We start from the raw sequence: 25,088 nt of genomic DNA, 5'->3' as shown, positions 1-25,088 counted from the left end.
CCGGGTTCAAACTTCACAGCGGTGGTCGGCTGAAGTTTGTTTTCTGTGGTTCTCAACTTCAAGTCATGAATGCAAGCTGATCTCCTTGTTAAAATGTCTCGCCACAAAGAGCAACAGGTGTATAACAGTACAAATATTCAATCATTCCACTTCACTCACAATTTGAAATGTAGATGGCAGTACTAAAACTCACGCAAAACATTATCTCCACACTCAGACTGTTAGGTACACACACTCACACTTTTGGAACAACTCAATTGGTAGCAAATTGCCCATGGTGATAGACGTGAATTGTGCTTTGTTTGAAAGGAAGGCACATTCACAATTTTTATTTCAGCCATATATGTTTGCAAAAACTTTAGCATTTGTCATTTGTTCAACATATTTTTAGTGTATAACATTTTCTAATTAGAAAATTACTTTATTTAGAATGTACTCAGCAAATATATCCCAATGTGTAAGGGTTCAGAACAACAAGATTCACACGAGTTTCTTCTTGTTTTCATGGATAAACTACACGGAGATCTAAACCAGGTATTCATAAATGAGATTTTTTTTCCTACATTTTATTGTTTGCCATCAAAGCAAAACTTTGGATTACAAATAACTCTGCGGTAATGGTAACATAATAAGTTTATGAGTGTTTCGTAAGAAGAGCAGTTTTAAACAGATCTTTACTCGATTAACAAGAAATGTCTTGCACTACCGGCAAAAATTGTAAACAAATTTCAATTTGACGAACTGCAGTACATCGCTATACGAGTCCGATGTATACCAATAATAAATTCTCTTAGATAAAGACTAGTCTATAAAAGGCTTTACATATTTGTGTTGTCTGCAGAGCATCACATGATTACAACTAAAAAGACGAAGATACTTCTTTTGTCTGTGCAGGCAAGTCTGTCTGTGGTTAGAGATTCGAGGACTGGGCGCAAGAATTTTCATGACTCTTGTTATTGTTTTAACCCCTTTGTTTACAGGCTTTTTGCAACAAATTTTGATATGTGCAGTTGAACTAGCAACCCCATGGTCTCTGCAGTGGTGGTTAGCTGAAGTTAGTTTTCTGTGGTTCCCAACATCGAGGGGCAAATGCGAGCCCATCTCCCCGTTAAACAGTCTTGCTGCAGAGAGTAACGGGCCTACAACAATACAATTATTCAATCATTACACTTCACTCATACTTAGAATAATTGATGGCAGGTGGCAGCATTACACAGAAAAACTTACCATTAGGTTCACAACACATGCATGCACATTCCAGCATGTACCAATTTATTAGAAATTCTGTTGAGGAATGTGTACGAGGTTCATGTACGGTTAAGTAGTAGTAGTAGTTGAACTACGTATATAGCAGAGATCAGACCTCAAAATCTCAAGCTGGTATCATTGTCTACACCTGGGAAATGAAAAAAAGATGAGAGCAGAGAGGTTTCCATTCTTTCTCTCCCTCCCAGCTACCCTTTTCCTATGTATGTCGTGCAACATATTTTTGAATTATCACGGGGGAGAAAATAAAAAATAAGATAATGCTGAGGTAAAGGCAATGGAAAAATTCTTTTATAGGGTTAGCAATGAGAATCCTGAAGGAAGGGAGGGAGAGTTCAAATGTATTTCTTCCTTTTACACAGGGCCGAGACATACCCTGTCACAAAATTATATAAGACTCTACTTTAAGCACAATGCAAAGAGACCCTTTTTAGAATAAAACTAAGTATTCTATTTGTTTGTTGTTTTTTTTTACCACCGCGGGACAATGTTTTGAAAACTTGAGTCGCTCATCAATGAGAAATCTTTAATTGGTGATACTAGTTGCATCTGGAATAATATCACCTTTCAACTTGCGAGTGAAATGTGGGTTGTTGGAATCAAAATGAGGGACCATGCACTCGTCACTGCTAAAGGCCATGCTCCAATTGTTAGCCCATGCAGCAATCATGTTCAAGTTTTCAAGTTCATCTGGAGCCTCTCACTATCACTTTGATATCCGACTACTCCCATAAGCTTCACATCACATCGTCTGTGAATTTGCTCACAATCTTATTGATACTTTGATTGAGCTTATAGATGAAAAGTTGAAAAAGAATAAATGATTGGGACCAAGGACACTTCCTTAAGGTACTCCATTTTTCCAATCAAGAAAATTCCTCATTCACCATAACTTGGTATGACCTATCTTACAATCATGATTCTATCTAATTCAACAAGTTGCCTCCTATCCCAATCTAATGTAAACACTTCAAGACTTTACCGTGTTGGACGTTTTTGTATCCAACATGTCAAGATAACTTTTGTGTCATAAGTAATCTAGTTTCCACTGGGACTCGAACTCAGGTCCTCTTGCATACTGGGCAAGCATGTTATCATCTATACCACTGGAGACACGACCCTTCCTTCCTTCCTCGCGTCCCAGTGGGGACAAGATGACTTTTCTTTCCGAGTTCACCTCAACATAATATCCAGAAAATATTTACATATTCATACAAGATTAAAACCATTTCATTTGTAAAAAAGAGTAGCATATCATACCAAGTGAACTGGCCAGGTTCACACAATATGTGCAACAAGTCTTATTACAAAGTGTACAACAAGGATTCTATTTTTACTGATGGAAGTTTGCACCCACCTGCCCTTGAGACAAAGTTAAATGAAAGTTTTTATAATTTACACAATAGATAAATACATTCAACACAACAACGGAACTGATCGGCCATGGTCGCTGATCAGAAATGGAGCAAAATATACACATTTTCTAACAATTACTTAACAATAATATAAGTAAATTGAAACCTAAAACCATACCCTTACATAGAAGATCCAATTAATGTTACAAAGAGGGTAAAACATATACAATACAATTAAAATAAAAACCTTCCGAAATCATAAATAGATGATCAAAAAATATCAAAATGTCAAGGAAGCTCATCATGGAATTCTGACTGTTCGAAGCACAGCACATTTACCAATATTGTGAGACTTGATAGCAAATAAAGTTTGATTTAGTATTACGATCGTAATACCTTATTAAAATGATTTTTTTTTTCAAGAATAAATATGTAACCAATGTGTGTGGTTATTGAGTATTTGATATTTGAATGAGTAATTAAAGTTTTAGTATTTTTAGAGGTCTATTACTACCTAGGTTTGATTGTATAATATAAGTGTATATATAGGGTGTCCATAATTATAAAAGATCCTATTTTAAAGTAGCCTACAGTCGAAACCAGTCATCAGAAAAGTGTGAAATTTTGTGGAGGACTTCATGAAGTGATGGGAATTTGTTTCAGAAGGGGAAAAACTAGTTGCACATGCTACCACCAGAGGGCGTTTCACTTTGCATACCTGTAGTAAACGTGTAAATTTATGTGATGTCATGCAGCAGCTGTTATAAAACCTAGAAACATTTACAGAGATCTTGATTCTCAATGTGTTCACTGGTGACAACGTCAATAAGCTTACGAAATCTTGCTTTTTTTGGTCAAATTGTTTTACCAAAACAGCAATTCCTCAGTAACTGCTCTACGGGAATATCAGACTTAGAGGACTTAGAGGTCCAGTGAATGTTAAAACCTTTGGAGTATGATAACAAAATTTGAAACCACAGGATTGTTGGCTGTTCGTCCTGAAAGAGGAAGAAAACCTGTTTCTATAGATGAGAGGACAGAGCTTCAAATTCTTGTAGTATCACTAGTGTCAGAGGTGTAGCACAGGCATTGGATAGGCCACGTTCAGTTGTCCGTAAAATCATGTGGAACATTCTCAGATATTATCTGTACAAACTTTCACTTGTGCAGTGGTTGCTTCCACGTGATTATAATGCTCAACTCCTGTTCTCACTGCTGTTTCTAGCTTGTGTTGGGGTCGATTCAGAATGGCCTTGGAATATCCTCTGGACAAACGAAGCACATTTTCACTTGGTTGGTGCAGTCAATACTCACTACTGCCGAATTTGGGAGCCAGAAAATCTGCACGCTATCTTAGAGGTTCCATTGCATTCACCAAAAGTGACAGTATGGTGTGGATTTACTGCATCATTTATTCTCGTCCCTACTTTTGCAAGGAGTTACGTTCTACATATCTTATGGACATGTTCAATCACCGGGAAGCGACATGCATTGCTATTACAGAACAAAACTGTTCTGGCTCTGCAAGCACGCCACTGCCTTGCAGACAATCTTTATGCAAGATGGAGCTCCTCCACACATTGCAGTGTGTGCTAAGAATGTTCCTAAAACTCATTTTACAGAAGAACGTATCATCAGCTGGCACTTCCCTAATCTATGACCTCTCCAATTCTCGGACCTTGATCCATGCAATTTTTGGCTTTGGGAGTATTTGAAATGTCTGGTAAGTCGTGACAATCCAAGAACTTTACCTGACCTTAAAGGCAGCATTTCACACCACGTGCTGAACATTTCCCCGCACACACATCAGTCAGTTGGGGAACATGCCATCTTGTGATTTTATATGTTATCTGAAAATGATGGCCATCATGGCAAACATGTTTTGTTGCGGTAAAAATTGTAAGTTTTTAACAATTGTTAAAATTGTAAACGTTTGCCTCAATGTGTCATTTCTTAATAAAACGCCCTCTGGTGGTGACATGTGCAACTAATTTTTCCCCCTGAAACAAATTCCCATCCCATGAAGTCCACAAAATTTCACAATTTTCTGATGACTGGCTTCACCTGTAGGCTACTTTAAAATACTGTCTTTTAATTATGGATGCCCTGTACATACATAGTATAATCAGTTGAACAAATAATTCTACAGTTCTGCTGTTATTGAATAAAACATTCTCTCTCACTAGGGACAAGATATTGCTCCTCTTCAAAACATTGATACTCTGCCCGATAAAGAAGCAGCTGGGAGCTTCTGGAATCATCACCAAACCAGGAACAGATCAAAAATTTCTGAGATTTTTGAAGGACTTCTCAAATCTAGCTTAACTTGTTGCAGCTGTAGTCATATCTCTAATAGTTACGAGATTTTTTCATGTGTTTCGTTGCCCATATCATCATCCAAATGTACTCTACAAGTAAGTATTTTTTTAATTAAACAAATATCATCTGGTGTGCTACAAATATGGTAAGTCCCCCCCCCCCCTATAGGCAGAGATAGACTTGAAAGTCTGGGGGGGGGGAATGATTGTCAGTTCATTTTTTCGCATATGCATTGGATCAGTCAGCTACATCTTTGATACTGGGGGGGGGGGGGGCAATGCCTCCATGTAACCCCTCTTCGTATCTTTGTCCATGAGTGCTTACCCCCAAAATATAATACAGCATATATACAGCACCTATAAAATTAAAGGTATAGAGAAAAAACAGTCAAGTAAAATCACTTGTATAACAATGAAACATATAATGTCAAATCATTGTTTTAGATTATGCAAGCAATTACTATACACCTTCCATAATGAAGACTGACAACATTTCTAGCTGTTCTCCTATCCATTTTTATATGCCATCAAGTTCATCAGACATACACATTAGTGTAATTTGTACAAGGTGTTTAATTGGAATGCTTATCAAGTGCTCGTGAGCACGAAATCGGACACGAGCATCTGGCACACTGGGTACTTCAGGGAGCACCGTGGTGCTCACGAGCAATGAGTTGAAGATGACTGCTTTAAAATAATTAAATTTCAAAAGTTGGTTTTTGTTAAAATTTAAGAAATATTTATATTGAATAATTAAATATGGGAATAGTGTTAATATTAATTACATTAATAATTTTTATTTTGATTAATTAGAAGTTTGATTTTTCAGAGTATTGGTATACACACAATGTTTATTAATCTTTTTTTATTTGTAAATCTTGTTATCAGTTGTCTCCTGGTTATTCACTCCTGAAGATAGAAAGTCTTTTTATAAACACATTTTATATCCTTGAAAAAGTTATGTTCATCAAAACAAATAAATTTACTAAGAGTTACAATGCTTGCTATTGTATAGTTTGGAATTTTAGCATGATTATGTATGTACAGTCAAATCCCATTATAACGAATGCCAAGAGACCGGAGAAATGACTTCGTTAAAACAAAATTTTGTTATAAAGGAATTCCCAGTTACCTAGCATTGTTCCTATGTAAACTTATTTTGGGGATTAGAAAAGTATTCGTTATATAAAATGAGATTTTTGCTCTAAAGGTATTCATTAAAAGGGATTCGACTGTATATGAATACATTGCACGAAAAAGAAGCAGGGGTCAACGGGACTATTGGTGGCCTTTATAGGTATAGCATATAAGTCCAGCGTTTCTAGTGTTAATGAAGGAATTCGAAAGAAATTAAAAGCAAACAGAATCTCAGCTTATAGTGTCAACCAGAAATACATAGTGCTTAGAGTGTAGAGAAGAATTTACTGTACTTTAGTTTTTGTTTCTATGCCTTTTCAGGAATGTTTGGCAACATTTATGAAGCCTGAAAGGATTTCTGGTGAAGCTGCTTGGGACTGTCCATCATGTAAGGAAAAACGAGAGGCAGAAAAGTTTTCAACTTTTTTGAAACTTCCAAATGTTCTTATCATCCAGTTGAAAAGGTATATATATATCTGGTGATATTGCAAGTATGAAGATAAATAAAATGCATTGCTTAGCGCAGGGCTTGATGAGTGTATGTTCCCATGATGACTAAAAAGTTGGTATTGGTGCATAAAATTTTATATGCACATTTAATTAATTAGACTTAAGACAACAAGATATGTTTAGAAAAAGAATTGGTCACAATGCCCCCCCCCCCCCCAAAAAAAAAAACGTAGAAAAAAAATTTTTTTTTACCTTTCCCTTGAAAATAATATTTTGAGCTCCTATATATACATAGGCGTATGTAGAATTTTCTCGAGGGGGGTTTCAGATTTTTTTTCTTCTGATGGGGGGGGGGGGGTTACGTTTTTTCATGCAAATAACACTGTATAACATAATCTTATACAATAATATAATCTTGGTTCGGGGGGGAGGGAGGTTAGAACCCTAACCCCCCCTTTGCGTACGCCAATGTATATATATATACAGAGTGCTTAGGTAACAGGGCGTATGACATTTTAGTGTCAAACTGTTGATCCTAGAGGCATACTTCTAATTGGGAAAGGTATTCAAATAATGTGTAGTACTCATATGTCATTCATGTTGAAGGGGTTCTACAGTTATTAAATAAAAAATTTAACTCTCTATACAGTCTCAGTGTGTCTCAAAACCCAATTAGAAAGTTGTTGCCCTGTCTGTCCTGATACCAACAAAAATATTCCACATTTCTAAGTGCAATCATAACTGAGATGTTTGAATTTAAAAACAGAGGAGAGTTGAAAAAAAAACAGCATTAAATCCAGATAAAACGGTTTTCCTGCATTTAATGCAGTTTTTCCAGAGTTTAAAAAAAATTTTAAATCAAGTTTGAAAAGAAAAATTCTTTAAAATTCCTAAAAAGAATTAAGCTCGATTTTCATTAACAAAACCACACAGGGGATATGAGATTATTTTTTCTCAGCCTAATATATGAAGTAAAGAGACTGTTTTGCTGGATATTATGTTGAGGTGAATTCAAAATTCAACTTGTCTCTGCTGGGAATCAAACCCTGGTCCTCCTCCAATCTAGGCAAGCTTGCTATCAATATACACCAGAAAAGACATCGCCTTTCCCTTCTTATTTCATGTACTGTGGTGTGACCCGCTGAAGTAAGACTTTAATAACCCCCCTCAACTTGAGCAAAAAGCCCCATGTGGCAGCAGTAGCAAGAATGTGATGATTTTACTCTGCTCAATGTAAGAAGGAAAGAGGCTTCTCTTTCTGGGTATTATGCTAAAGTTAACTCAAAGTCAACTGGTCTCCACCAAGAATTGAACCCTGGTCCTCTTGCAATCTGGGTAAGCATCCTATCCATATACACCTTTCCCTCCTTATTTCACATTTTGTATCATGATATGTTGAAGGGAAAAAATATTGTTCCTGCTACTGCCGCCATTTGTTGAAGTTATAGGAGAGGTTACTAAAGAGCATTTACTTCAGCACCACGTCACGCCACAGCCTTAAAGCAGAATTTTTTGCATTGTTCTGCAGTAAAAATGCCCATAACAGTGTTTTCTGCATTTTTCTTAAAATTCTTAGATTGCTCTGCAGCAGCACAAATTGTTCTGCGACGTACATCGCAGATTTAGACATTTTCTGTTTTTGGATGCCACAGTACCTGAACAAAAATGAGATTGCATCTCCTGTGGTGTATAACGATAGCGTGCTTGCCCGGTATTGCAGGCAGACCACGGTTCGATTCCTGGCAGGACGAGACTTTCAGAGTACACCTCAGAATAATATCCATAAAAAAAGTCTCTTTCCTAAACCATATTGACCTATAATGTTCATCATGGGGAAAATTGGGAAGCTATCCATTCTCTGGGATGGCAACCATATTTTTATCTGCATCTTTTTTTTAAATTTTGTAGTTCATTGTTTGTTTTTGGGGTTGTGATTTCCAGTAAATAAGGTGCTGGAAGTGTGAACCACATTAAGAAAAATAAGTGGAGAAAAATCATTTTCATAGATACGCTGTGGCTTCTTACATGCTGCGCATAGTTTTCATTCACAAAACTATGTTTTTTTGAATGAAACATTTTAGTTTGTTTCAGTTCCTCTATGTGCACTTGAGTGTCACAATGGTAAGATGCTCGCCTTTCACTATGGAGGTTGCCGTCAAGATCTATGGGTTCGAATCCAACCAAAAAAACATCATAAAAAGTTCTTCACCTATCGAACCTGGGGCAACCGCCGATAGATGGCGCCTTCAGTTCCCACCCAACTTTACTAGTTGGAAATCGCCATATAGCAATATATGACTAGAGTTATTGTGCGATAAAGTAGTAGTTATTCTATGCGAAAAATGTGGTGGTCGAATTTGCCACTATGTGACAAGATATGGTCATTGATTTCACCCTGTTGTCACTTTCCAAGTGGATCGTATAAAAGACTGAATGGGGAGTACTCATTGTGCTCAAACTGTCACAATATTGACTATGTTTTGCATATATTTTTCTCAGCCGTTGTGCATAATCAAATGTTCATGTGTGTTGTCTGGCCACACCCACAATGATTATAAACCTTGTTGATTTTTTTCCCTTTATTTTGATCTGATTATGTTTAGTTGTTCTTAACTTTTTATAATAATGTTTTTTTGTGCGTGTTGAGTATAATCTAATAAATTAATTGTTGGCATTCTTCCGTCTGTACTTGTATCAATGTTGTTCCTGAACATTAAATGACACTTCACTCCTTAATGCCAAAAATTGGGTAGTCATTATGGGAAAAGTTTGAGCCAATACTAGTTAATGGAATGGTTGCTAGGCTGTAATGCGGGATGGTTATAATGATCATCAACCATATTTACTTATAGTGCTGTCCAAAACCTTGCAAACTCAGACTTTCATATTTTGGATGGCTAAATGAGTTTTGATGGCTCTCGAATGAGTTTGGGTAGTTTCTATAGTGTAAGGCCTATAAAATCAGAGAAGAATGTATTTGCTTTCATGTCATTTTTGGTAAAATACAGGTTTTGGATATTTTTAATTTGAATTTTGGTAATTTTTTAAATTTTCAATTTCGATCAATTTTTAGTGTGTTACTTTGATTTTAAAAATCTATTGGTTCTCATGTTTTATGTTTGCTTTTTGAAGTTCTGGTCAGTCAAGTACAGTTTTGTACATCCAAAACCCCCATTTATAATCATATTGAATATTTATTCTTTGTGTAACATAGGGGTATGTAGGATATTCTCAATGTGGGGGAGTCAAATTTTTTTCTTCCTTTCTGGGGGGGGGGGGGGGATTTACATTTTTTCCCTTTAAAGTAACACTATAATTTTGGATCAAGGGGTTCTGAACCCCCACCCCTTGTGTGTATGCCAATGCACTTTAAATTTTTCAAGCAATCAATGTATTTCCTATGGAATTTTTTTTTTTTGAAAGACAATATTTGAAATTCTTAACATGACAGATTAAACCATGATTTAAGTTGTCAAAAACCGGCCAACCCAGGTATAATAACTACACTTCTAGAATTCTTGGGAGAGGTATGTTTTATATATATATATATATATGTGAACTCAAATGTAGTAATAACTCCTCATATTTTAGGTTCTCTTATGATGGACGTTGGAAAAGCAAGCTTCAAGTTTATGTAGACTTCCCTCATGATTTTAAAATTGAATTTGCTGGAATGAAAAGCAAATTTTACAAATTATATGGAGTTGTGGTAAGTGCAGATTTTTAATTTTTCTATTATTAAAACATTAAGAGAATAAACTATATTAATCCCTGAATTGGCAAACATTGACATTTGCAAGTTTGCAAGGGTTTTTTTTTTTCTCGAGGAGTTATAGGCAAATGAGGTATCTTGGATACCAATATACGGTAAAAAAAAATTGTTAATATTTAAAAAAAAAAATGCAGGGTGTTGCGTGTGTGTAATCAAAATTGGAAACAGAAAAAGAATAAGCATTAAAATCCGCATCCATAAGTATTACAATTTTTTCAACTTGAGGAAAATATACTCTAGGTACTGCTCATGGGTGAGAACTCTGTTCCATGCTCCGAAAGTGTATTTTGATATTCTTCTATCCGAAATAGTGCTTGTGTTTGTGATTGCTTTGTGTGTGTGTGTGTGTGTGCACGCTTGGAGCTCCTTAAATACTTTTGTACCTGCCTTGTATGTATCAGTGGTGCCAGTGACGCTCTCAGTGTATCAAATTCCCGGAATTCTGGAAAAGGACGTCAAAACTTTGTTTCAGCATGCCGCAACACAAAACAATTCTTTCCAAGAGAGTGTTTTTTTCAAAAAACACTCCATACTTTAGCACAACTTTCTACCATCTTCCATAGTCATGGTATGTTGTGACCTTGGGAAGTATTTGTAATGTTGTGAAAGTAGTTTTACTACTGCAATGTGGGGGAAAGAAAATTGCAGGCCAGCCATTTGTGCTTTTCACACTCTGCAAGCACTAAGAAGATATTTTTTTATTTGAACAAAAAATTTTTCCATTCAAAAATATTCAATTTTTATTTATCTTTCATAACTTTACCCCAAGACAGGCTTTCTTGAGTCAAATCGATGATCCATCCAGTCTTGCATTATCCAGAAAAAAGTTACTAAAATTTGAAAGTAGGTCACAGATTTTTTTCGAATCAATTTTCGGATTTTCCCTTGCTCCATTTGAACCCCAAAAATCAGATTGGATAACTACAGTCTGTTATTTAAATTTCAGCTACTCATCAAGCTTTCTATCGCAAAGTCCCGATAATATCTGCGATCGTGCAGCTGAAGATGGTATACAACTGCCTTTTAACTTTAAAGCACAAATGCCAGTCAGTTTCAATTCTAAAAAAAAAAAAAATCACCACTGCTAGCAGCAGAAGCTGATCATCATTGCATCAAACCCTATGTTTCGAAAAAAATAAGACTATATATTGTCCAAATTTGTTGATATAAACCCATTCGTAAAGGGATTACTTCTCAAGTTATTTTTAATATATAAAGAATGTATAAAAATGTGTTTCTAATGTTTTATAAATATTGTGTATATTTTCATTGTGTGATGATGTGTCATTTTTCATTTCAGAATCATGTTGGGATGTTGGAAGGTGGACACTGTAAGTAATCTGTATTAACTTAACCTGAATTAGTGAAATCTAAACTTATTTCAGTATTTTGTGAATGTGTGTTACTGTTATATATATGGACATATCATGTGTTAAGTCCTATATTTATTATTTGTAAATTGCTTCACATATTTAAAAAATGCAGGCATATTTTAATTTTGTGATTGCCTCAGAATCAGTGAACATTATTATCAAGGACAACTCTCTGCGGGGTCCCCACCAGTGATCCGCGGGACCCTATTACCAGGAGAGGAAGGTAACAGGACGAGGCCCAGGGGATCCCCACACAGTTGTTAACAGAATTTATATAGGACATCAGCAGCCCGACCTCTGGCAATAACACACCATTCTTGCCTAATAGCTGGGAAACCCCACCCGACTGCTGAACTTAGCTAACTTAGCTGGGCCGAGTCGGAATACCAGTGGGTACCTCGGGTGGTTTACGGTGGGTCTAAATTAGAAAAATTAATGAAAAATGTGGAATTTATGAAGGATCCTAGGTAGTCATGTTACAGTTATATTTAGGATGCTCCAAATAAAGTAGTAAAATTAACAGAAAATTACTGTTCAATTTTAGACAGACATGGGTGGTTCTGTGGAACCTAGCACTGTGACCAGATTACTATTACTAACAGTCTATTGGAATATATTTTCTATATTTTCCCATTTGGCCGATATTTTCCTTACCCAAGGTTTTGTATTTTCCTAACCAATGTCCTTAGTAGGGACCTGTAGCAAGGGCCACAACTAGGGGAGGGCAGGGTGTTTGGTGCTCTGGGACTGGACCATTAAGGGAGCTGATTTCATAGTTTTTTACGTTCAAAATTACAGGGGGGGGGGGGCCACCAAAATGGATACTGGCCCTGGGTGACGGAGTGAATTTTTGTTTCTTGTTGCAGCCAGAGCTGGACAAATCTCCAAAAATGTACATACCCTGTCAGACATGTGACAAAATCAATAATACAAACCAGAATCAATATTTTATATGCTTGAAAAATTTATTAAGAGATGGTATTTTTTCAGCCTGAAATATACTGATAAAATGAATTTTCTGGATATTATATACCGAAACAAATATTTGGAAAGAAAAGTGATTTGCCACCTCTGGAAATCGAACCTGGGACATTCCGACCTGCTTACATTCTGGGCAAGTGTACTTAGCAACACACCAAAGGTACTGCAGCGCTGAAAAATCATACACAACACTAGATACGCAATCAGACTATTAGGTACACACACTTACACTTCTGGCACAGCTCACTAGGTAGTAAATTGCCCATGGCGATAGACCTGAGTTGTGCTCAATTTGAAAAAAAAAAAAACTGTTGGACCCTCCTCACATGGGGAACTAAAGTCTGGTGACTGATAAGGAAAACCATATCCAGAATACGAACACGTATATCGCTGTGGAAGCCTTCACGCAAGGAAATTGGCGTATTGGAGACAAAATATCCAACCCAACTCAGTCACTTGTCGACTGGCATGCTAGTCGCTTACCAACCTTTATTGCAAAACCACTTAGCATTCCTTGATATTTTTGTCATTCGAGTTTGGATGATGGGTGACTCAGCGTTAAATTAAAAAAATTTGTTTCAAAAATTGAAAAACATCCTGAGTAAATAATTATCAGTTGAAAGGATATTCAAAAAAAGAGATCAACGAAAAAGCATTTAATGAAATTTCAACAGAATTTCAGCTCACAGATAAATACACAATATCATTATTTAAATTGATATTATTTTGAAATTATAATGAAATCAGTGGCATTAGTAGTGTTTCGAAAATGTGGGTGCTCGTCTTTAGTTTTATATTAGAAATTTTAATTTCTGAATCAATGTTGGGTGTACCTGGATCCATGCCACAAATTACAGTAGTGCTGAATCACCCCCGGCTCCGACGTCACTGAATGAAATGGTAAACCAGGCCAGTCATTGCAACTTTTTCCAGGAGGGGGAAGAATATATACTCACTGTATGTATGTGTAGTAAACGCAGTGCCATCTTAACACATAGGCCTACTTGGGTACGGCCTCCTGTGGGGAGGTTTCAAAAGAAAATGGGGCGTCACGAAAATTAGATCTGGTAAAAAAGTTCAGGAGTAACCAAGTGAATTTGCCAAATTAGGCCTCAGGAAAAAACACATGGTTCAGGGGCCCATGATACGCTTAAGACGGCCTGGGTAAGCACCTCTAGGAATTTTCAAAATATGGTCTACGTTCACAATATGTACCTAAACAAGTACATGTTCTATAGCAGGGTTTTCCAACTGGTGTTCCATGGAATCAAAAGTGACGGAACTCCAAAAATCCTGGAACCCTGATAGCTTGAGAATTTTTGTGTAACTGTTTCACCTGAAGCGGGCGCGGTAGCCCAGGTCGATAAGATACTCACCTAAAGTACCAAAGGGTGTTTAGAGGTGTCGATAAATATGCAGATCAGAATAAATACAAATACAACATCACAACAGGCAAAATTCACAACGAGGTGGCTGAGAAAAAGATGCCCATAAAAATATGGATCTCATATATTTCGAAAATACAGCAACCCAAATTCGTATCATCTGAATTTCTTCTCATAAAGTCATTATTTAAACTTTCCGCCATATCTTTAGGATATGGCACTTACTGACTCAATAGATCACTCACTCACTAGATCGCTCACTCACTCATTCACGGACTGACTTACTCGCTCATTGAATCAGTAACCCACTCGCTCACTGAATCACTTACTCACTCGGTCACTCACTGGGTCACTCACTCAGTAACTGACTCGCATCGAACTGTCGTCGGTGAATTTTCCTAGCGGTGAATTGCATGGCGGTGAATTGTTGGTCGGTGAATTTTCCTAGCGGTGAATTGTTGGTCGGTGAATTTTCCTAGCGGTGAATTGTTGGTCGGTGAATTTTCCTAGCGGTGAATTGCATGGCGGTGAATTGTTGGTCGTGAATTTTCCTAGCGGTGAACATTCTCATACATATACATTCTCAAACTCTCTATTAATCACCCTGCTTATATGAAGTCACTATTCAATCTCCAAAGGTAATGCCAAACCAAGGCCTGACTGTATGTTGGTGGAAAGAATATAAGGAGATAAACTTATTTTTGTTATTATTTTTTTCTTTAGATACGGCTTACTGCAAAAATTATCGTAATGGAAAATGGTATTATTATGATGACTGCAGTGTAACTGAAACAAGTGCTTCATCAATTAAAGTAAGCAAACAATTCTTAATGTTTCCATTTGTGTGTGATTTTTTTTTCTTTGTGAAAATAAAAGTTGACATGTAAAATATTGATTACCATATTTAACTATTTTTGCATTAAAAAAAACTTTTCCTCATCCTTTTATTTCTGTTCTTATTCTGTATGATCAAAGTTAAATAAGTTGAAGGGAAAATTCAGCATAAATATTTAAAAGTTAAAATTTTATATGCCCCCAGTGAACAAATGCAAATGGAGGCAATTCGTCAAATACCCAGAAATTCTAAAAAAGGATGCATAAAAATTTGGTTCACATGTCCTTTCCTAGTTCCAAGAAGAAAAAGTAAAGAAATACTACCCAACTTTTTTCCCCTCTCTTTTCACAGTCCATCACGATTATGCGACCTCGAAAAATTGGTTTTACTACTTTGTATACTGTATTGTATTGGGGGTTGTTGAAGATACTTTTGGCCACATGCATATAGAAATATCCTCTCCACTTGTTAATACAAGATTCATTGAAAGACTGGTTATTTGTGGAGATGAAGATTACAAGGAAGAAAATTCATCACTGACTCCACAGGGACTCGAACCCTGTTCTCTTGCTTACTGGATGATTGCTCTACCATCTAAGCTATGGAAACAGATAGAATATTTCAACCTTGGAGTGTATATATATATATATATATGTTGAAAGGCTCCGTACATATCTGTCTCGACAAGCGAGAGACCGGGGTTCGAGTTCCCGTGGGGGCAGTGATGAATTTTCTTCCTTGTAATCCTCATCTCCACAAATAACCAGTCTTTCAATGAATCTTGTATTAACAAGTGGAGAGGACATTTCTATATAAAAATTGTCGGTAATTTGGAAAATAGGAAAAAATTTCAGAGAATGCCCATGAAATATTTCCCTCTCAAAAGCCCTACTAGAAAGTTAACCCAATAAAAGTCAAAGCTTTTGTATTCATTAACATGTTTTATGTTCTGTGGAAAAAGTAATTTTGCATCACAGTGGTTAATACATATGAGAAATACAAATTAAATAAACCTCAGATATGAAGATAACAGCTAAATGCATATCATAACTATATCAAGTTCCTTCTTCAGTAGCTAAAAAAAATGGAAAGAAAAGGAAAAAAACTACATATAGCGGGAGTTATTCCATATACTACGAAAAAGAGTCAAACTCACTGGCCGCATTAGAAGGAGAAGGAAGAAAAATGGTGGAGCCAATCACAGATGAGAGAGAGATTATCATTAGATGATGGAGAAAAAAATTATTGTAGAAACTGTTGCCAGATTTTTGAGAAGAATGGTGTACTAGTTAGATTGTTGACCAGTTGGTTTGAGTTTTCTATCATAGTGGTTGAAAAGTGTTAAAGTTTCTATCATAGTGGTCAGCTAGCGAAGTAAATTTTATTAAAATCAACCTTAAATTGTGCCAGTTCTTCAAAGTTTTTGGAGTTACAATTTCCCAAGCTTATGCTAACTCCAACACATATCTTTCAACTCACCCTGAATATTTCCAATAACTTGCCTGTGATTGTAACGAATCAGATGAAAGTTGCAGTTTTTGGTCAGAAGCTGTCATTTGTTAAGGATAACTCTCAAAATTAGCAGTTGGAATCATTGGGAGAAATAGTAAAAAAAAATTTTATGGTTGATTCGGTCTTAAAAAAATTATCAAAGGCCTGAGATCTTGAAAAAATATATCTATATATATTTTTATATATATCTGGGCAAATATGTTCAGATTATAGTTCAGTCTTGATTATGGAGTTATTACTTTATGAATATTTTGTAGTTGTGGAACAAAAAAAAAAAAAAAAAAATCAGTTCAGATTATTTTATACAGGAAGATTGAATTTAGGATTGGCGATTTTCATTATGCAAAGTAACTTTTGGGAACAGTTTAAGATAAAGTGTCACTGTATAATTGCTATAAAATATAGACAATGTTTCAATTTTATTTTTCAGACAAGTAAAGCCTATCTGCTGTTTTACACTGTGTGAGCCTTTGGTTTTCCTATGCAGGAAAGGTATGTATGTGTGTTTGATATATTTTTCATCTTTTTTCCTCAAGTTGTTAGTATGGCTTCTTTCAAATTACAGTGAAACTTCGGTTGACAAGCTTAATTCGTTCTGCCAATGCACTTGTTATCTGAATTGCTCGTAAATTAAATCAAACTGCCCCATAGGAAATAATGGAAACTCGGATAATTTGTTCCACAATTATTCATTCACATAAAAATGACTAATAAAAAAGCCATTCAATCAATGATAGAACACAATAAAAATATAATAAATAACACAATAAAAATATAATAAATAACACAATAAAAATATAATAAATAACACAATAAAAATATAATAAATAACACAATAAAAATATAATAAATAACACAATAAAAATATAATAAATAACACAATAAAAATATAATAAATAACACAATAAAAATATAATAAATAACACAATAAAAATATAATAAATAACACAATATAAAATATCTATAACGTAATACTAATGCCATAAATAAACATACAATACGATAATGTTTACAAATTAACTTATTCTAAACGACGAGAGGGGGAGAACTATCCTCGTATCTATCCCTAAGATCCCTAAGACCTATCCTATCAACCTAGTTTAGGTTGATTTACAGACTCTGTGGTTTGCAAACTTATTATTTTTGTGTGACTTTGAGAAAAAAAACCTATCCAATGACACTTGTTTTGCCTCCTTTTTAGGATTGCTTGGAAGTGAAAATTACATTGCGTCGTTGGAAAGAGTCATTGCTCGCTCCGCTGCAGCTTTATTTGATTGGTTATTTTCTACAAAATTTTGCTCAGATTCCCACATTGTGTACATGTCTTTAATCTCATTTGATGTGAAGGACTTTTCACTTCTCTCTTCCTGAGATGAGGTACCATCCATAAACTGTTGCTGTTGCATGCAAAGGAGATCCATCAGTTAATCTACTTTCAACTACTAGCCATGTTCTACCACTAGTTCTTGAATTTCATCCTCATGCACCTTCTGTCCCATGATCTTCTCCAAGGACACAATCTCTTCGACAAATGTTTGCTCCTGTTCATGGGCTAGCTCCTCAAAATCATGTTCAATAGTAAATCAGCCCAGTTTCCTCCCAGCAGAATTTAAAAAAAAAGCTTCAAGCGCACATTCGTGTAGTTACAATACTACATCTAGTTTTATATTGTAAACAGTCAAGCTCACTCGTGTGTCCATTTTTTGAGTGAAGCATGCTAACTGGGGACTGTAAGGGGAGAATTCCACAGTACCTTTGTGGACGAAAGCAATAAAACCATCACCTCAGTTGTGATAACGTGAAAAAAAATGTACAAAGTGTAAAATTTTTGCTCATAATGTGAATCATAGCTCATTAACAGTCAAAATTTGCACAATATTTTTGCTTGTTAACCAAAGTTCCGCTATTTTTTTAAATCAAATTTATTGAGAAGACACTTGGGATAACCCTTATTTGGGTCATCCAAATTATCACCTGTTGCAGTTATTCCTTGGATCACAGTATGTCTTGGTATAAGTAATATCATGAAATGCTTGCATATATCTAAGAGAGACACTGAAAAGCTTGGAATTTTTGGCAAATATGTAGCTGATTTCATATATGTATGAGCTTTTGCTACCAATTCATTCAGTTTCATAATTTTTTGACATATATTCTGTATACTTTTTAGTGAAAAAAAAAGATATGTTTGTGAAAAATTCTTAAAGTGAAAAATAACTCAATATAATAAATATATTGTGTGTGTTTGGATCTTGTGACTGCCAACAGTCCTTTCGAAGACTGCGAGTTTTACACCCCTGTTTTATACCAATACAGTACTATAAACTAGGGTTACTTGAGCCCAAGACAAAAAAATGTTTTAAATCACTTCTGGGGTCTGCTGTTATGCAAATATAAACATGATTCCACATCTCTTCAACAGATAGCATCACTGGCTAGTGCCTCAGGTGCTAACTACCATGTTTCTGTTCTTCCTGCATTTATGGGTGGGTGGCTCCACAGAACCTAGCACAGTGACCAGAGGTCTATTGTACTATCCCCAAAAGAAAATAGAAGTCTTTAATAGAGACCTGTAGTTGAAACAAAGTTCAGCATAGATCTAATAGGAATGTCTTGAAGCTCCCATGGTTCAATCAAATGATGACTCAGGTGCTCAAACCTGTGTGCAGAGTACATTTCACATTCACAAAGAAAGTGAGTAGCTGTTTCTTCCTTATATATACAAACAGGTTGAGTCACTACTAACTCCTATGATATTAAGAATTAAGATGCCTTTTGAGAGTACGGGGCCAGTAAGTAAACCAAACAGCTCTACGAATACCATTTTTGCTGAGCTTCATCAGCTCCTTCTGCCTAAAACTAGGGCAGTCACAATTTATCTCTTGCCTGTCTCTAACCATCAATGTTCAGCCAATCTTGGTACCGTTTTCTTCTGAATGAGTTGAAAACAGTATTTCTGATCAATTCCCATGAAATGCCCAAAGCTAGCTCAGGACTAATGAACAGAGTCCCAGGACCCCTTCTAGCCAGCCAATTAATTACCTGAGATACCTAAATAACCCGGTAGCCAGCAAAGCTTGACTCTGTTATTGTTGGATAAATTACAGAGTGCAGTGTAACACTTCCAGACCACATGAGAAGTGATGTCAGACTTCTGAAGAGCCATCAGTGTAGCCTGACTATCAGAACATATAAAAATGAATCTTCTACTAAAACCTCTATCTATGCAAATTTTACAACACGTGAGAATTTTTTTTTTTTTTTTTGTTAATTGCACTTTTAATTGGGTTTCTGTATTTTTGAAATATATAACATTTATGGGCATCTTTTTCTCAGCCACCTCGTTGGGCATTTTGCCTGTTGTTGCGTTGTATTTGTATTTGTATAATTGCAAAGATTTTTTCAGGCTGAAATCGGAGGAAGATTTTTTCAGCCTCAGGCTGGAGCTGGAGTATGATGTCCTGGAGATGGTGCACAGTTATCATATCCTTTAATTGGCTATACCTCTATTCAGCCGGAAAAATAGTGGTATAGCCACCTAAAGAATATGATAACTGTGTACCATCTTCAGGACAGCATACTCCAGCTCCAGTACTGTTTCCAAGCTTAGAGCCATCAGTATACTAGATAAGATTTCTATCAATGTTAGGAGCAATGCCCCAGTTTAAAAGGGAATTGAACCATATAAGGCTTATTAAATGCAAATTTGGAAAGCATGTCATCTTTTGGCATGTTGAGATACAGGTGCTGTGTAACATTTACATCAAGACCACCCCATGATAAGTACTGTGAGCACTCTTTCCAATGACCCAAATTCTTGAATCTTCTCATACAGATGATTACTTCAGCCTCTATATGCATGTGCAGAGGTACATCCAGAGTAAAAGTTCGAGTGCTTCAGTAGGAGTGATTTTCATACAGCCAGAGATGGCCATGCAAACCATTCTTTGTAGTTTAACCAAGTCTGACTTAACCGTATTGTATCTTGTTCTGGACCACCAGTAATAATTACAGAACCACAAGTAATAATAGGAGATATGATCATTGAGTAGATCCAGTGGATGACTCTAGCATTTAATCCCCATGCCCTTCCAATGGTATTTCCTGCATGCCCAAAAAGCTCTCTTAGCTGTGTTCAGACAAAACTCAACATGCTTCTTCCAGGTCAATTTCTGATCTAGGTACACACCTAGAAATTTAACTTCACTGGCATATTCAAGAGTTTGACCAAAGAAATTGATGTTCTTCAAAGAAAGGCTTTTGTGGGTTAACAGAAAGTCCTTCACTGTCACACCACTTTTTGACCTTCTTAAGGCCATCAAGAAATAATACTAGATACAGTATCAACGTACTTGGCCCTAGCAACAATTACAACATTATCAGCATAACCAATAGGGTGGAACGAAAAAGGGTGTTTTTTCACTTTTTTTTTGGAAATTGATGTTGCCTTAGTATTCAAAAGATGCCTTTCAAGGTTTCAAGAAGTTATACCAAAATCTAGGAAAATATTTAAATATCGTGAGGTTCCTCACAGACCCTAAAGGTCGAGCAAAAAGACTTCGCTAAGTACACATTATAAAAATCTTTCCAAACAGCTCTCCAATTTGCAGTTGTAATGGCAGTTGAAAGGAGAATTTTTCAAGCACTCCGAATATAGTGATTGATAGAGGGAGATGAAAGTTAACCCTTTTTTTGGGGGGGGGGGGGACAAAACTATAAAAATGTTCCAAATTTTAAAAAAAAAACCGTAATTTGACGATATAGGTGTCAGAAGAATACCTCTATTGATTCCTCTGTTATCACACTGTTATTGCATTTCATTTTTTGTAAAATAGTCCGCTTTTTTTTTTCAAACGATGGAAGAGTACTCCTTGATTATATTCTGGCTTGAATGAAGGCTTCACGACTGCTGATACAGCAAGAGATGCTTCAGTTACGAGTTGTACGCACCGTTCAACTGCTTGTGTGTGACACGGAAAATTCGAAGTATATGGAAAAGCAGGTTCAGATAATTTTTGTGAAACCAGTTCCTGATTTTTTATAATAGGTGGTTCAGTCACTCGCACTTGATCCCATGCAATTGGTTCCAAATAGTGTTTAGCAGAAAAGTTTATTTTCGCAACATGGAATGTACAGATTTCTGCTTCTGATACTCCTTCATTTCTAATTTTCAGAATTCTCTTGATTTTCTTCCCATTTTTTGTAAATGAGATTCTCATCTGAGAGTAATGAGAGCAATAAATTCTCTGTAGGTGGGCGTAGAAGTTTTTTCTCCCATCGCCCCCAACACAATCTAACCCATCCCATGTTATACCCGTAGTTTCTACTGCCCCCCCCCCCCCCCCCGGAACATTCCATCACCCCCCAAGAGGCGTTAATGCCCACATTGGAAATCACTGATCTAGATTGTTCACAAGATGCCTTAGAGGTAACTCATTAAAGTGAAAAAGACAAATAAGCCATTGAAAGGGATGGATGGCCTATTTCTTTGTCTATGAATCTGATAACACCATTTTTATAACTAGTATTGGTAACAGTCCCGTCTCATCCGATTGCCATCAATTCCTTCTTATCAAAATCTTGCTTCAAAAAGTCTAGGATTGATGACTTTATATCCCTCGCTCTACTGCTTCTTGGAGTTGTGTGACCGAGATAAATTGACCCGGGTTCCTGCAATATGGTTATGTGTTCTTCAGATATGGTTCTTCTTTGACATTAACTAAGGTTTTGTCTTTTTGACCATCAAAATATATTCCTCGCACATTTTGTTCTAGGAATTTTATCTTGCAAGTGAACTCTCTGTGATGCTCTTTCACGCCTTATTTTCATCCTGTCTATTGTCATATTTAGCTTCTCTTTCGTCAATAACCCAACATCTTCCAGTACAGCATTCGCAATAATGGCAGCTGATCGATCAGACACACCAGTTCTATCACAAGCAAGATCAACATTTGGTACTTCAGTTCTCATCTGTGAGGATGATGGTAGAACTTCAAAAGCAAATAAAGTACTTGCTTCAGCACCGATTGATGAACCAGCTTCAGTACTTGTAGATGGAAATGCTAACTTCAACGGCAAACTGTGTTTTGGCTCATATAGGTCAGTTTCCTCAGAATCATTGGATATAGACGAGTTTTCAGTGGTTCATGAACTAGTTTCCGCCATTTCTTCTTGAGATGACTTCAAATGGGATACCATTTTCATTTTCCTTTGTTTTTCAATTTCTTCGTTCTTAGGACATCTACTCGTCCAATGGCCGGCCATCTTGCGTGTACGTCGTTGATCTTGCAAGAAATCTTGCTCTAAATTTAGGACCTTTCTCAACTTGTCACATTTAAAGTCTTCAAAATCACATTTGCATGCTGCAATGTCGAACAATTTCCGTGCTTTGCACTGAAAAGATTTCCAAGTTCAACTTGAAAGTTTGAGAATCTTTCTTTGCTTTCATATTTTTCTGAAGATTCTTCTATTTACAGTAAATGTCTGAAAATTTTGCATATCCATTGGTGGGAAACCGTAGGAATTGAAGCAGTTTTCCAAATATTTTCTATCTTTGACATGATAATTTCAAGAATGTCTGCAATAGCTGCATCTTTTCTTGATTGTTGTGTCTTCATATTGCGTTGAGTCAGCAAATAACACAGCATAACATCGCCATAGGTGGGCAAGACCCAAGAATCCATCTCCTTAGGATTTCCTAAAATGTCACAACGATAAAAGCTTCTGGTCGTCATTTTGACTGTTATACACCCTCTCGGTTGAGGGGTAAGTTTGCAAATGAATACTGAAAACAAGGGAAAAACATCGAGGTCACTGAACAAATCATGTGTTCCGGGGAAAAGGAAAGCCTCCTCTGCAGTGTCATGTTACAGAATTCCACACGTGCATAAAACTTCAGGGGAGATGAGGAACCTCAAGAAGTTTGAATTTTGGGGAAAAAACTTCGAAATGGCATTTCTTCACATAAAGGCATATTTAAAATTCTATTACAATGGCAATTTCAAAAAAAAAAAATTTCGTTCCATCCTAATAACCAATGCAAGTCATTCCAGATTTGGCCATTTTCTCCAGAATTGAGTTCTTAACTAGACACCACAAGATAGGAGATAGAGTACACCTCCCTGCGGGCATCTAGCTTGTGCATGAATCGTCATGTTATCTCCACATAGAGATACGTTTATGCACCTGAAGGATAACAAATTATTGATCCAATTAATAATTGTCTTATTAACACTTCTTCTCTCAAGAGCTCGAGGAATAGTGTCAATAGGAACCTTATCAAAGGCTCCCTCAATATCAAGAAATACAGCTATTGCTATTTCTTTAACATTTATGTTTCACTCTAATGTATGAGACAAATTATATAAAGCAGTATCAGTGGATTTGCCTGGTCGATAAGCGTATTGAAAGGTAGACAGCGGTGCTGTCATTTAAACATCCTCTCTAATATATCTATCAATGAGTTTCTCCATCGTCTTCAGTAAGTAAGACATGAGACTGATTGGTCTAAAAGATTTAACCTCATAGTAATTATCTTTACCAATTTTTGGTATAAAGATTACCTTAGTGTGCCTCCAGGCAGTTGGCACATGCCCAAAAGCAATAGATGCTCTGTAAATTCTGCAGAGAATTGGAGTAAAAACTTGTTTGGAATAATTCCATCCATATCAGGAGTTTTATATGGTTTGAAAGAGTTTATAGCCCACAATAATTTTGTCATATGTGACCACCTTCTTGGCTAGATCCCATTTACTATTACTACAAGTAGTTGTAGGAAGAGCATTATGACTAGCACTGTCATCAGTCGGAATAGAACCTGGAAAATTTACTCTAAACATTTCAGCTAGAGTTTCTTTCCCAGATTCTGTAAATTTACCATTAAGTAACTTGATGGTATTCAAACTACAGTTTCTGTCTGGACATCATTTTGACCAACCTTGCTGTAGAAGGGATATCATTAATATCACAATATTTTCTCCAAAAGACTCTTTTGGAATCTCTGATCGCTTTGGTATAAGCAGCAGCGAGTGTAGTTTTATATTCCTGCCACTTACCACCTTTTTTAGCTCTATTAAAAAGCCTTCTACAGCCTTTTCTCATTTTATTCAGCTCTCCGCATTTTCTTAGTTTAGGTTATGTTGCTTTGTGATAAAAACACAAATTTTTGTGACCTGATAAGTTTCTCTTTCGTTTTTTTATGCACTGCAGTCACATGCATGGTAAAGAGAATTTTACATTTCATATATAATGAACAGTGCTGATAAATTAAAAATGTGATTACACTGGGACCCAGCCAGGAAATGTTTCCAAGTAATCCCTAGCTGCATGTTTAATTATACATTTTAAAATTTCACTGTAAATATAATTATCATCACTTTTTGTCAATTCCCTTTCATTAACTGGTTTAGCTACATGGTTCATGTGCATTCATTTGCAGATCTGAAACCAAAAATGTCCCGAAACGCCCCTTACAAGAGGTGTCTTGGTGGCAGAAAGTATGCTGATTTTGGAGCTGAAAAATTAGAAGAATGTTCAAATGCTGTAAGATCAGGAAAAATGTCTCAGAAAGACACATCAGCCCACTTTAAAATAAATGTCCACTGTAAAAAGAAGATTAAAGAAGGATTTTTATTAAACAGACCAGGGCTGTATTTATGTTTTTTGCCACCTTTGGGCTATACAACTTTTGCTGCCCCCATGGCTT

General features: G+C 36.1%; 1 protein-coding gene across 3 annotated transcripts in view; it reads left to right on the top strand.

Annotated features, from left to right (window-relative positions):
- The window catches only part of LOC149083863 (ubiquitin carboxyl-terminal hydrolase 8-like), a 102,431-nt gene that overhangs the window by 68,575 nt on the left and 8,768 nt on the right, over positions 1 to 25,088 (top strand). For 2 of the 3 annotated variants that reach the window (XM_089234244.1, XM_089234245.1), the window contains exons 17-23: positions 430 to 534; positions 4,808 to 5,035; positions 6,398 to 6,540; positions 10,118 to 10,235; positions 11,599 to 11,629; positions 14,761 to 14,849; positions 16,815 to 16,876. In XM_089234244.1, the coding sequence (XP_089090370.1) occupies positions 430 to 534; positions 4,808 to 5,035; positions 6,398 to 6,540; positions 10,118 to 10,235; positions 11,599 to 11,629; positions 14,761 to 14,849; positions 16,815 to 16,850 (750 nt within the window). In that variant the 3' untranslated portion in view covers positions 16,851 to 16,876. Of the gene's footprint in view, positions 1 to 429; positions 535 to 4,807; positions 5,036 to 6,397; positions 6,541 to 10,117; positions 10,236 to 11,598; positions 11,630 to 14,760; positions 14,850 to 16,814; positions 16,877 to 17,585; positions 18,636 to 25,088 lie in introns of those variants that run through there. The other variant, XM_089234246.1, reaches the window with a different exon arrangement.

This window comes from Pholcus phalangioides, unplaced genomic scaffold, assembly GCF_987345545.1.
Source record: "Pholcus phalangioides strain wild (caught in Gottingen) unplaced genomic scaffold, Ppha-v1.0 ptg000008l_1, whole genome shotgun sequence".
NCBI classification, from domain to species: domain Eukaryota; kingdom Metazoa; phylum Arthropoda; class Arachnida; order Araneae; family Pholcidae; genus Pholcus; species Pholcus phalangioides.
This window is presented reverse-complemented; position numbering and strand designations above follow the sequence as displayed.